General features: G+C 53.5%; 1 protein-coding gene and 1 long non-coding RNA gene across 2 annotated transcripts; both read left to right on the forward strand.

The window, feature by feature from the left end:
• Positions 1 to 1,455: 1,455 nt before the first annotated feature.
• Positions 1,456 to 2,834, forward strand: LOC123651779. The gene is made up of 3 exons (XR_006740694.1): positions 1,456 to 1,518; positions 1,905 to 1,966; positions 2,352 to 2,834. It is a non-coding gene; the product is annotated as an uncharacterized LOC123651779 (long non-coding RNA).
• Positions 2,835 to 3,818: 984 nt separating this feature from the next.
• CNN2 (calponin 2) lies at positions 3,819 to 11,975 on the forward strand. The gene is made up of 7 exons (XM_036425163.2): positions 3,819 to 3,996; positions 7,717 to 7,838; positions 8,395 to 8,461; positions 8,564 to 8,701; positions 9,843 to 9,959; positions 10,078 to 10,224; positions 11,000 to 11,975. The coding sequence occupies exons 1-7, from the start codon at positions 3,934 to 3,936 to the stop codon at positions 11,273 to 11,275; spliced, it is 930 nt and encodes a 309-aa protein (XP_036281056.1). The 5' UTR covers positions 3,819 to 3,933; the 3' UTR covers positions 11,276 to 11,975.
• The last annotated feature ends 1,640 nt before the right edge of the window (positions 11,976 to 13,615 follow it).

Here is a 13,615-nt window from a genome sequence, read left to right on the forward strand (position 1 = left end):
TTCCAGGGCATGTCCTGCCCATCTGGCTCAGTCCTGATCAGGCCAGACCCCAGCAGCAAGTTAATCTACTGATCAGAGCACCTGCCCCCTGGTGGTCAGTGCACATCATAGTGAGTGGTTGAGTGGACTAAGCATATCATTAGCATATTACACTTTGATTGGTTGAATGGACAACCAGACAACTGGATACTTAGCATATTAGGCTTTTATTCTATATCTATAGGATCAGTCTGAGTTCCTTGAGCAGAGGTCCTATAATTACAAGCACACCTCATTTTATTGCCTTTCACTTCCTTGTGCTTCACAGGTGTTATGGGTTTTTTTGTGTGTGCTTTTTTTTTTAATGTATTTTATTGATTTTTCACAGAGAGGAAGGGAGAAGGATAGAGAGCTAGAAACATTGATGAGAGAGAAACATCGATCAGCAGCCTTCTGCACACCTCCAGAAGTGTGCAGCAACCAAGGTATATGCCCTTGACAGGAATTGAACCAGGGACCCTTCAGTCCGCAGGCCAATGCTCTATTCACTGAGCCAGACCAGCTAGAGCTATAATAGTATTTTTTAAAGAAATTATTTCACCCTGTGGTCAGGTGGTTGAGCATTGACCTGTGAACTGGGAAGTCACAGTTTGATTTCAGTCAGAGCATATGCCCAGGTTGCAGACTCAATTCCCAGTGGTGAGTGTCCAGCAGGCAGCCGATAATGATTCTCTCTCATCATTGATGTTTCTATCTCTCCCTCTCTTAAATTAATAAAAATGTACTTACAAAAATTATTTTCAACCACTTAAAAATGTAATATCCATTCTTAGCTCATGGGCCACCAAAAAAAAGAAAAAAAGGCAGTATCTGGATTTGGCCTATGGGTCCAAACAGCCCCAGCCAGTAGAAATAAAAGACAAACCACACACATAATTTTCAACTTTCTAGATGAATTAAGAACAGTTTTGTAAAATATTTCACATCACTCTATATCTCAAAAATATCATTTTAGCATGTGATCAATATGAAAAATGACCAATGACGTTTGTGACACCTTTTTCTGGACCATGTCTTTGAAATTTGGCTTGTTTCCCACTCACAACACAACTAGAAACATCTATGAAAGAAACATCCATCAGCTGCCTCTTGCATGCCCCATACTGGGGAGTGAACCTGCAACCAGCCATGTGCCTTGACCGGAAATCAAACCAGTGACCTCGGTGTATGGGACAATGCTCAATCAACTAAGCCACATTGGCTAGGGCTAAGGTGCCAGCTCTTATGTGGCACAACGTCCCAGGCACATTTGGGGACGTGTGGTGAATATCAATGCTGGGAAGCAGACCATTTCACAGGTGGAGACTGAGGCTGGGTGGTTTTGCTGGGCTTGCCAGCAGGGGCACAGGCTGGCAGGTGTTTCTAGGGTTTGGAGCTATCAAGGCTCAGTCTTCTTGTTTCTGTTTCAGCTCCTGGCCGCCCTAATAGAAATGCTGTAGGGGGACCCAGCACACCAGGATGTGGGCAGGCTGCTGTCCTGTGAGTATGCCAGCCTGGACTGGCATTGATGGTGGTCTTAATCTAGCATCTATAAGGGGTTCAGGAATCTGGAGAAGGTGCTGTGTGTAAATTAATCGAGAGTCCAGAGACAAAACATAATTTTGGAAGGCTTTTTATGGGGCCAGAGGTGCTTGGCTGTAGGAACCAAGCCCTCTCTGGACCCCTTGCTTTTTATTAACTCAAGTTGTCCTAAAGCAAGGTAGATACACATATCAAAGGGTAAAGTTTGGTATATTGAATACATTGTCAGATTGGAGGAACTGCCTAAAGCTGTTCAGGTGTTTGGCTAGTAAGAGGCAATAACCTGTAGATTAAGATGCCCTCAGCTGTCTGGCAGCAAGCAATCATTTATGCATCCTTTTCAGGTTTGAGGAAATGCCCTCAGCCATCCCAGATGATTCAGCCCTGCTAACATGCTGGAATTGGCGTGAGTTGAACACAGGGCTATGGGCATAGGTGGGGGTCACATGCAACTTCTCAGAGACACCCAACTCAGATGGTATCCCTAGAGAGTAAGTGGTTGCCCCCTGGACAAGCACCAGGGGCCAGGGCATGGCAAAGAGACCCATGGCCATGTTGCCAGCAGCCACTGACCTCTGCAGGCTGTCTTAAGACCTCTTCATAGTGCCTCCAGAGCGCCCTGGGGCCCAACTCTTGCCCAATAGGACTTGCATGGAATCTACCTGAACACCCCATGCCCCTACCAGCCTCACAGCTCTCACCTAGACACCAAAAAACCGCACTGTTCCCATACTCAGATTTGCATTGCCTCATTGTTGACCCTGCCACTTTCACTGGTCCCCATTTCACAGGTGATGAAACTGAGACCCAGAAGGGAAGGGACTCCCCCAAGACCATCCAGCTGGAACTTGAACCCTGAAGAAAGGAGTCTTCAGATAGATGGAATGGGAGAATGACAGCCAGAGAAAGAGGAAGCAAACATTGAGAGAGTGGGGAGCCTGCGATGAGTGCTCCCCAGGGAAGGGGCATCGGTAAGTCATCTCTGAGCCCTCACAGAGTCCAACTAGCCACTTGTCAAATGTGTGAAACTCCTATACATGCTTCAGAACCCCATCTCGTGTCTCCTTTTATGTGCAACTTTTCTTGATCCAGCCAGCCAGTGGAGCCTCGACTTCCCTTCCAGGTTCCTCCACCACAGACCCCTTTTTCTGTGCTGTACTTGTTCACATGGGGCAGGGGACTTCGTGCCTGGCTCTGTCTCTCCAAGGATGGGCAGGAGCTAAGGTCTCGTGGAAGCCAGGAACTGCCTAGCAAGGAACTGGCCCAGAGGCTGTGTCAGGGAACTTTTTTTTTTTTTTTAATATATTTTATTGATTTTTTTTACAAAGAGGGATAGAGAGTTAGAAACATTGATGAGAGAGAAACATCAATCAGCTGCCTTTTGCACACCCCCTGCTGGAGATGTGCCCACAACCAAGGTACATGCCATTGACCGGAATGGCTGACACTCCATCCACTGAGCCAAACCAGTTAGGGCTGTCAGGGAACTTTTGATGAATGAACAAATTACTGAATAAGTGAATTAATTTATTCTGTTATTTATTAATTGATTGGTTTATCTGTACAAGCAAACATCACCTATTGAGCACCAACTGTGTGTCTGGTCTGGTAGCTTGGTAGCTTTAGCCTTAACCCCAAGACATCTCCCAACTTCAACTCTGCTATTTCATACACCCCTCCATCCCCCATCATTCCTTAGCCCAGAATTCAAGGTCCCTTCTCATCCCCCATCCCCCAGTCTATCTGCTTGATCTCTACACACTTTGGATCGCTGATGGTCGGTCCCTCTAGGTCTTTGCACCTTTTTTTCTGCCAGGAATCCCTTTTGGACTAGCAAACTCCTACTCATCCATCAGAGCCCCAGCTCCAATGACCCCTTCCTCTGGGGACTCCTCTAGTTCTCTTTGTCCACCACCCACGTATGGAGTTCCTGGAGGGAGGCTAAACTGGGGGGTGCTTCTAAGTGGCAGGGAGGAGCCCTCACTCGTGCACCAAGGGAATTAGGGTTCCGTCCAACAATTCCCTGTCTGCCATCACTGCAGAAAGGGAAACTGAAACCGAGAAAGGGTGAGAGAGCCGCTTACTGGCCCCCCGACAGGGAGAGGGCCGTCGAAAGCCCGCGCCGCTCCCTTCCTCAGTTTCCCTCCGGGACTCCCGGGAAGGAGGCGCCGGCCGGGGTGCAGGGCGGCGGGAGCTCAGGAAGTCCGCGGCCGCAGGAATCCAGCGCATCCCGGCCTTATAAGGGCAACAGCGCGGGGGCCAATCAGCGGCGGGGGCGGGGGCGGGCCCGGTCCGGCCGGCGCACCCGCCAAGTCGGGGTCCCGCCGTCCCGCCGTCCCGCCGCCCTGTCCCGCCGCCGCCGCCGCCGCCGGCATGAGCTCCACGCAGTTCAACAAGGGCCCCTCGTACGGGCTCTCGGCCGAGGTCAAGAACCGGGTGAGTGAGGGGCTCCCGCACATCTGGGAGAGTGGCGCCGGGAGGAAAGTGGCCCTCCTCGTCCGGCATCTGCCGTTCTGTTCTGGGGCGCCCACCGAGACCCCCGGGATTCCGGGGAGCAGAGAGATCTGCGACCTGGCACTGCCCCAGCGTCCAGGAGTCATTAGGGCCGACTCCCTCCCAGGCCCCCCCTCCCGCCCCAAACCCCACAGCCCTGGGCCCGAGAGAAAACCGAGGGGCTGGAGGCCCGGCAGCCAGCCCCTCCTCCCCCGGCCACACGTCTGTTTGGGGGCCACTTAAGCCGCAGGAGGGGAAGCGGGTGGACCAGATGTTGTTTGTAAATTAGGGTGTGGGCACCCCCACAGGAATTTCCCAACCTCTTACACCTGGGAGGGAGGCAGCGAGGGGAAGTTGATGAGAGGAGGAGGAGGCCTGCTCGGGCTGTTCCTTGTACATGTTCTTTGTCTCCCTCTGACAAAGGAGCAGCACAGGGGTCCGAAGGACGCCTGGTCCCCTAAAATGTGTGTTTCATAACCTGGACACACGGGGTGGGGCCCACGGGAGACACTTTTTAAGAAAACCTTTGTGGTTCTGGCTCAGAGAGAGGCAGACACTTTTGGAGGGTCACACAGCCTGGCCCATCTAGGGAAGGGGGAGCACAGGAGGTGATTCCAGATCCATGGGGAGGTCTCAGGCCTGATAAGCAAGGGCCTTTCCAGCTGAGGGGCATTTGCCATTCCTGCACACACACACCCCCTACACACACATACACATACATCCTCCCACCAGACACCTGGGAAGGAAGCACTAGGGCACAGTCTGGCAGCCCCGAACGGGCACCTTAGGCAGTTGGCACCCTAGGACCTGCCACAGGAGGGAGAACTCTCCAGGGAGAACTCTCTTAGGAGCCTCCCTCTATCCCATTGACAAAAGGGGAAGCTGAAGCTTAGGAAGCCATGAGCTAGAGAAGAGTCACTCAGCAGGCTCTCCCCCTCACCCCCCATGAGTCCCCCTCCGACACAGGGCTCAGAGCTGCCCAGGACCACACAGCTTGCAAACGGCGCCTGATGACCCCTGGTCCTCCTGGCCCTGGCGTTTACCCCTGGCCATCAGGAAGCATGTGAGAGCCGGGTAGCTTCAGAGGCGGAGTGAGAGAGGGGCAGGTTGATACCTGCACGAGTGAGTAAGGCCAGAGGCGGCCTGAAGTCAGGCCTCAGTTTGCAAGTTTGGAGTGTGAGTTGGCCACCTACCAGCTGGCCACGGCCACTTGTCCCTCTTCCTATGGCTTGGAGCCCAGGGCCTGCCCACTTTTCCAGCTACTTAAAGCAGGAGAGACCCAGAGACCTCTGTCTGGCCCCCGTGCCTCAGTTTACCCCCAGCTGGGTGGCCTGAGGCAGGCGGCTGTCGATTGTGTCCCTCTGAGCAATGGCCACTTGATTCTGGGCTGTGTGACGGACTTTTGGACCATGGGGAACAGCTGGTCCCAATTTAGCAGATTTCGCAGAAGGCGGTGGCTGCATTCCTGGCAGTTTGCGGTGGAGAAGAATGCTCAGGCCACTGTGGGGAGGGGCAGGCGCCTTTGCCCAGGACCCTGGCCCCCTCCAGCCGCCATGGATGGGCCCCAGCTGGGCAGGCGTTCTAGGCATCCAGACCAGCCCCTCTGCCTCCGGCTCAGCCCTCAGGACGTGACCCTGCTCATTCCTCTGAGCTGAACAAAGCTTCCTCGGGGCTGGGCTGCTCCCCCAGCCCTGGGAACCTGGAGCCCGGGCCCGAGGGGCTGGGCCCAGCGGATCGGGTTAGCCGATCAGCCTCCTGCCTTTGTCTCCCCTGGGCTCTGGGCGAGGGATTCCGTATCCTATCACGAGGGTATATATGCAGTCACCAGGGGGCAGGCCAGGGTTCAGGAGACCCCTGTGCAAACCACTCCAAACTTTGATGGGAAACTGAGGCACGGGGAAGAGAAATCATGGGGGAGTTGAGGCGGAGCTGAGTAGGAATTAGGTCTGCAAAAAGTTTCAGTCCCCTGGGGGATGGGAGGAGAGGAAAAGTGGGGATCTGTGAGTAGAAGTGGGCAGGGGGTCTGGAGCAGAAAACACCCAGTTTTATCCAGTCTGGTCCTGAACGGGGGCTGGCTCAGCTTTCTCCCACTCCTAAGGACTGCCCTGGAGCTGACCAACTCTGCCCATTTTGGCCTGGGTCTCCCTGACTTCTTGGGGCTCCCCTGGGCTTCAGCCATTCAGACTCTCTCAGCCGTTGAGATGATGGGGGACCAAGAGTACTTTTTTTTTTTTTTTTTTTTAAATATATTTTATTGTTTTTTCACAGAGAGGAAGGGAGAGGTATAGAGAGCTAGAAACATCGATGAGACAGAAACATTGACCAGCTGCCTCCTGCACACCCCACACTGGGGATGTGCCCGCAACCAAGGTATATGCCCTTGATCGGAATCGAACCTGGGACCTTTCAGTCCGCAGGCTGACACTCTATCCACTGAGCCAAACCGGTTTTGGCAACCAGGAGTACTTTTATCCAGAGACAACACTAAGCTGGACAGCAAAGCTCAAGGGGGGTTGGGGCAGGATGCATCATAAGCAAGAAGCTATATTTTAACAGAAGGTGGAGGTAAAAGAAGGAAAATAAGGAGGCAGGGCCAGGGAGAGAGGGTACCCGAGGAGGGCCGTCATAGCTCGCGTGGTCAGGGAAGTCCTCTCCAAAGGGGTGACCTTCAAGCTGTGACTGGATGGAAGTAGGGACCCAGCGTGCAAACATCTGAGTCAAAAGGGACAGCACGTGCGAAGGCCCTGAGCCAGTAGCTGGTACGGCCAGTTCTAGGCACAGAGAATGGTTAGGTGGTCCCTCTGTAAGTTAAACAGAATCACCACGTGACCCTCCATCCCACTCCTAGGTATGTCCCCAAACTAATTAAAATAGGCATTTAAGAAAACCTGTACAGCCGAGACTGGTTTGGCTCAATGGATAGAGCGTCGGCTTGGGGACTGAAAGGTCCCGGGTTCGATTCCGGTCAAGGGCATGTACCTTGGTTGCGGGCATATCCCCAGTAGGGGGTGTGCAAGAGGCAGCTGATCGATGACTCTCTCTCTCATCAATGTTTCTAACTCTCTATCTCTCTCCCTTCCTCTCTGTACAAAATCAATAAAATATGTTTAAAAAAAAAAAAAAAAGAAAAAGAAAGAAAACCTGTACATGGATATTCACAGCTGCAGGATTCACAGTGGCTGAGAGATGGAAACGGCCTAACTGGTCCATGGATACACACAATGGGGTCCATCCACACACACAACGGAATATTAGTCAAGGAAAGGGATGAGGCACTGACATGCTGCAACATGGATGGATGGACCTTGGACACATGCTACTAGTGAAAGAAGCCAGACGCAAAAGGCCAAAAAGGCCTCATAGTGTGTGGTTCCACTTATGTGAAATGTCCAGAACAGGCACATCCACAGACAGGAAGTGGGAACAGAAGGGTTTGGCACCACTGGAAGTGGATCAGAGCCAGAGTTTGTCAGGGAGAGATAGGAGCGTGTCTGTGGAGGGTGGTTTATCTGTGCCTGTGAGTGTCCCTGCCGATGGGACAGCGCTGTAGTGTGGGGTCGTTCAGACCCCTCTGTCTCCTCCCTATGGAGCCACCAGCCTCACCCCATCAGGAGCCTCTGCAGGGTGTGTCCTCATCCCCATCCTATGCCTCTGCTCCTGCAGCTTCTGTCCAAGTATGACCCTCAGAAGGAGGCGGAGCTCCGAACCTGGATTGAGGGACTCACAGGCCTGTCGATTGGTCCCGACTTCCAGAAGGGTCTCAAGGATGGGATTATCCTGTGCACGTGAGTGTGGGTGTGGGCACAGGCTTGTCGTCCGGATCGTCCCACACAGGGTGGTCCTGCTCCAGTTGCTGTTTGAAGCCCGCTTGCTTTTCCCTCAATGAGTCTTGTGTCTTTCTGTGTGTGTGTGTGTGCGCACGTGTGTGTGAGAGATGGCTTTGTTGAGGATCTCTAGCAGGAAACATCCTTGTCTCATGTCCTTCCTTTCGTGGGAGAGCCTCTCAAGTTTCCGGAGGCCTTTCTCTGCTGCATCCTACTCGACTGAAGTTCAAACATTTTATAGTTGGCACATTTGAATGGAAATTCTCAGATTCGCTCCCAGAAATCAGGAGTTCTGGATTATACTCCCAACACCCATTATTGTCACTCTTTAGCATCTTGGGCTTTGTGGGTGAAGATGGCATTTAAAGAGGGGAAACTAAGGCCCAGAAAGAAGCAGTGCGGTTGACAAGGAAAGTGGCTAAGAGAAGAATTAGCCTCTGGGGTCTGTGAGATTCAGGCTCACCTATGCTCATGGAGGTTCCTGCTTCCTCCCCACCCGTGTCTTCCCTCCCCCCAGACTCATGAATAAGCTGCAGCCGGGCTCAGTCCCCAAGATCAACCGCTCCATGCAAAACTGGCACCAGGTGAGGGACTGTCGGGTGCAGAAAGGATGGGGCTGGGGGGACCCCATCTGACCTGCGGGCAGCCTGAGGTCCTCTCACAGCCCCTTTTGTGTCTCCTCCCAGCTAGAAAACCTCTCCAACTTCATCAAGGCCATGGTCAGCTACGGCATGAACTCTGTGGACCTGTTCGAGGCCAATGACCTGTTTGAGAGTGGGAACATGACACAGGTGCAGGTGTCTCTTCTGGCTCTGGCCGGGAAGGTGAGGCCCAGAGAGGGGCAGCGACCTGCCCAAAGCCACACAGCAGACGATACAGATTCACAGAGGCTGACAGTCTACCCCTTCTTGGGCTCACAGTCTGATGGAGGAAGCAGACAAGAAACCAAAAAAAATTTTTATTTTTGTTTAATAAGTCTTTATATTTAAAATTGTTAATTTTTTTGTATTTTTTTGTTTATCATCAACAAGGATATTTTTTCATTGATTTTTAGAGAGAGTGGGAGGGAGGAGAGGAGAGAGAGAGAAAGAGAAATATTGATGTGAGAGAGAAAGATCGATTGGTTGACCGGGGCCAGGGGTTGAACCTGCAACCTAGGCTTGTACTCTTGACTGGGAATTGAACCTGAGGCCCCTGGTGAACAGGCGATGCCGCAACCACTGAAACATTGACCAGGGCAAAACTTTCTGTTTTAGAGCAGTTTTGGGTTCACAGAGGAAGCTACAGCGATTTGCCATATGCCCCCTGGTCAGGTACAGCCCACCCCTGCTCAGACATAGCCTCCCCCACCAGCCACATCCCCGCTGGCGTTTGAACCATTTGTTACCACTGACGAACGGCCAGCACACCTCCTCTGAGCCCAGAGTTTACCAGAGGGTTCCCTCTTCAAGCCATTTTCTTACAAGCTCTCAGGCATGGACTGTGAGACATGCTGGAGGAAGCGGAAAAGATTAGAGCAGCGTGTGGGGTCCAGTGACCCTGAAACAAAGACCAGGGGAGGTTGGAGCGGTGTTTCCAGAGGAAGGAATGGCAAGGCCCTGATGTAGGAATAGGGAGGAGGTTCTCATGTCAGGAATGGTGTTCTGAGTGGTGTTTTCAAGGGCTGCCCAATGAGGACCGGGGAGGGGAGATCAGCGAGGAGCCAGGGCTAAGTGTCCGAGTGAGAGATGGTCATGGCCTGGCCAAGCAGCAGTGAAAGTTGGGTAGAAGGTGATGAAAGATGAGACCCACCACCACCACCACCAGAATGCTTGGCTTGAGCAACAGGAAGGCTGGGGCCAACAGGACTCTGAGTCTGAAGCCTGTCATTGGGCAGCAGGCGAAGGGGACAGGCTCACGCACTCTGGGCCTGGCTCAGGAGTGCAGGCTGCCCCTCCCTGATACTCCCAGCCCCCCTCTCTCCAGGCCAAGACTAAGGGGCTGCAGAGTGGCGTGGACATTGGCATCAAGTACTCAGAGAAGCAGGAGCGGAACTTTGATGACGCCACCATGAAGGCGGGCCAGTGTGTCATCGGGCTCCAGGTGGGCACCGGGGCCCATCAGGGGTGGGGGGGAGAGTCTGCTGTGACCCCAGCCCTGTCCCACTCAGCGGCCTCTTGAGTTTCGGGCAGCCTGACCTCTCCTGCCCGTCTTCCTGCAGATGGGTACCAACAAGTGTGCCAGCCAGTCAGGCATGACAGCCTATGGAACAAGAAGGCATCTGTACGACCCCAAGAACCATATCCTGCCACCCATGGACCACTCAACCATCAGCCTGCAAATGGGCACCAACAAGTGTGCCAGCCAGGTGGGCCTCACCCAGTCCCCCTCGGGCACGCCCCCACCTGGCCCAGACCCTTGTTCTCCATTGGCACCCGCACTCTGGGCTTCCCTCCTGTCTTCTCTGTCTCTGCCTCAGCTTACTATGTGTCCCCAAGGAAATTTCTACCTAGCTCTATGCCTCAGTTTCCCTCAAGGGATTGACTTGAGGTCCATTCAGCTGACATTTTAATTTATTTATTATTTAAAAATATATATTTTATTGATTTTTTTATAGAGAGGAAGGGAGAGGGGGAGAGAGTTAGAAACATTGATGAGAACAAAACATCCATCAGCTGCCTCCTGCACACCCCCTACCAGACATGTGCCCACAACCAAGGTACATGCCCCTGACCGGAATCGAACCTGGGACCTTTGAGTCTACAGGCCAACGCTCTATCCACTGAGCCAAACCAGCTAGCGGCAGCTGACGTTTTTAGACCCTGTGGTTCTCTCTTTCCCTGCTGTGTCGCCTGTCACAGTGTGTGGGGTTTCTGAGCTCTCAGGTTTTCCGGAGGCCTTGGCTCCAGACTAGGAAGCTTCCTGCCTGGCAGGGAGAGCTGGACCCAAACACCCCTGGTTCCAAAGGAGAGGGTCACTGGTAACGAATCCTCTCGGCACAGTCAGGAAAGAGGGTGTCTGAGCAGGGCTTGGAGGGACGCAGAGGATGTGACTGTAAAGGGAGATGGGAGATGGTGTGGACATTTGGGGGCGTTCCATTTCCCTCATCCCTCCCATCCTGATGTTCTCTCTTCCCCCTTCAGGTGGGCATGACGGCGCCTGGGACCCGGCGGCACATCTATGACACCAAGCTGGGGACCGACAAGTGTGACAATTCCTCCATGTCTCTGCAGATGGGCTATACCCAGGGTGCCAACCAGAGCGGCCAGGTCTTTGGCCTGGGCCGGCAGATATATGACCCCAAGTACTGTCCACAAGGCCCAATGGCTGACGGGGCTCCAGGGGCGGTGGGCGACTGCCCGAGCCCAGGGAAGGCCCCGGAGTACCCTCCATACTACCAAGAGGAGGCAGGCTACTGAGGCCCCATCCCTGCAGAGTGTCTCTTCACGCCATTGTCCCATCGGGAATTTGGGGGGTTTTCTACATTTTCATCTTGTTTTTCTATGTGTTTAAGTTGAGGGACTGTGAAAGCCAGATCCAGATGCTTATAGGGTTGGGGTCCCTGCTAGGGCACACCCAGGTAGCAAATTTCCCAGCAGGCTTAGGGCCACGCAGGGGCGGGGGTGGGGGGCAGGGAGAAACCTGTGCAGGGAGGGAAACTGGCCCCAAATGCTTCCGGTTGCTTCTGCCCCTCTTCTCTTTTCTCTGCTGAACAGTTTGTGGTTTCTGCACCAACAGAAGTTTCAGGAAGTTTTACCAAAAGTAATTTTTTTGGGGGGGCGGGGGGCGGGGTGGGAAGGAAGGAAGCTCCTTGGGAGAGGGCTGGACCATGGTCCCCAGATATTTTAGGCATGGTGAGGGACTGCATTCCCCAGACCCTCACAGGGCACCAGAGAGGAAACAGGCAGACAGGACTAGAGAGTTCTGAGTGGTTAAGGCAAACCCTGACCCCCACCTCTTCCACGCTTGTCCCCTCTCCCCCGCCAAGTACTGCACAGGGACCCCCACTAGGAGGCCCTCCCTGGGACCAGCCCCACCCAGGAGCCCTGGGACCAAGAGATAATGTGAAATACCAACTGTGGACCAAAGGCAATAAAAAACTTCTTTTTAAAAGGAAAAGAAGGTGGATTTTCTCTTTATTACTCTCTTCTCATCCTCTCAATTTTCTCTTACCGCTCATCTTTCTCATTCTCTCACTTCCCTCAGACCCCTCTCTTCTCTCCTTATTCTCTCAATTTGGTTTTCATGGACCTAGCCCAGGATAGCCCCGTCAAGGCCAAAGACTGAATCTTCGTCCCAAACGGCTGACACTAGTTCCAAAGAGCCAGCCTAGACCCTAAGAGTCGGCCTAGCCAAAGCCAGTCCTGGAGGGCAGAGCCAGGCCCCAAGAGCCCCACCGAGACACAAATAGCTGAAGCCAGTCCCAAAGGCCGAGCCTGAGTCTGCAGAGCCTTGTGATCCGTTAAGGAATGTTTTACTTCATTTGATTACGTACAGGAGTAGAGAGATAGGCTGCAGTCTCCTGGGCTAGGCCCAGCTCCAAGACTAGCCCTAAAAGCTGAAGATAATCCTGAAGGGATGTCCCAACCCTAGTTCCTAAGCCCAGCTTAGTCCGAAAGGGCGGAGCCAAGGCCGGAAAGCGGAGCCTAGCCCCTGAGAGCCTACTATATCCCCAAGGAGTTGAGTTGAGGCCTGAAGAGATAAATTTAGTCCCCAAAGGGTGACCCTAGCCCCAAAGAGCCCAACTTAGCCAGAAAGAGTTGAGCCCTGAGCTGAAGGATGGAGTAAAAAAGATGATGCTGGGATAGTTGGCAGTCAGGAGGTGTTAGCTTGGATACCTTCTGGGGGCCTGAGGGTCCTGGAGGTGGCACAATGGGACAAATATCTGGTCTTCACAGCTTCACGGAAGGAGGAGAAGCTGAGGCCAAGGGCACATCAGTCTGGGTTGAAAAAATGATTTGAGGGCTAGGACCTGGAATAGGGGAAGAGGCTGGACCTGCCTGGTTTTGAAAGGAGTTGGGAGCACAATACCAAACCGCCACCTCCATCACACACACATACATACACACACACACACACACACACACACACACACACACAGTGAGAGTTGGGGCTCCACCCAGTGCTCCACCACCCAACCTCCAAGCCTTTGCTTGTGAATTGACTATATCAGTTTTCTCCTTGACGACAAACTCCTATTCATCTACAAAGCCCCAACAGCTAAGCCACCTTCCTCCATAGAGCGTTTCCCCCCACACTGCTCACTCTTCCCAGCACCTTGTGAAACACACCCACTTTAACGGAGCGAGAAAACGTGTCGGGGCGACCGTTAGGACCCAGGACTCCACTCTTAGAATGTTGGGGGGCCCCTTCCCTTCGTATCATTCCAGGGACCAACGACTGTGGGGTGAATGGTGAATAAATAGAAGCCCATTTTTTCCTGACAGAGTCTCCGGGTAACAGGGCGAGTCTGGCGAGGGCCCGGATCCTCCAGGGGAGAGGGGGAGAAGGGTCTCCCGCGCCCGGGAGCTACGTATCGCAGGCCGCGATGCAGCCCAGCCGGCGGGCGCGGAGGGCGGCCCGGGTGAGGTGAGAGTGCAACCGCCGCACCTCCCGGTGACGCAGCGAGAGGCGAGGGGTCCTTTTTTAGAAAAACCGGTCCTTGTAAGAAAACCTGCTCGGCGAGGCCCCGCGCTGACCCCACCCACTTCCTCGGAGCGCGGCGCTCCCGTTGGCCCGGCCTGTGAGTGGCGGTTCCG

The sequence above is a fragment of the Pipistrellus kuhlii genome, unplaced genomic scaffold, assembly GCF_014108245.1.
Source record: "Pipistrellus kuhlii isolate mPipKuh1 unplaced genomic scaffold, mPipKuh1.p scaffold_m20_p_8, whole genome shotgun sequence".
Taxonomy (NCBI): domain Eukaryota; kingdom Metazoa; phylum Chordata; class Mammalia; order Chiroptera; family Vespertilionidae; genus Pipistrellus; species Pipistrellus kuhlii.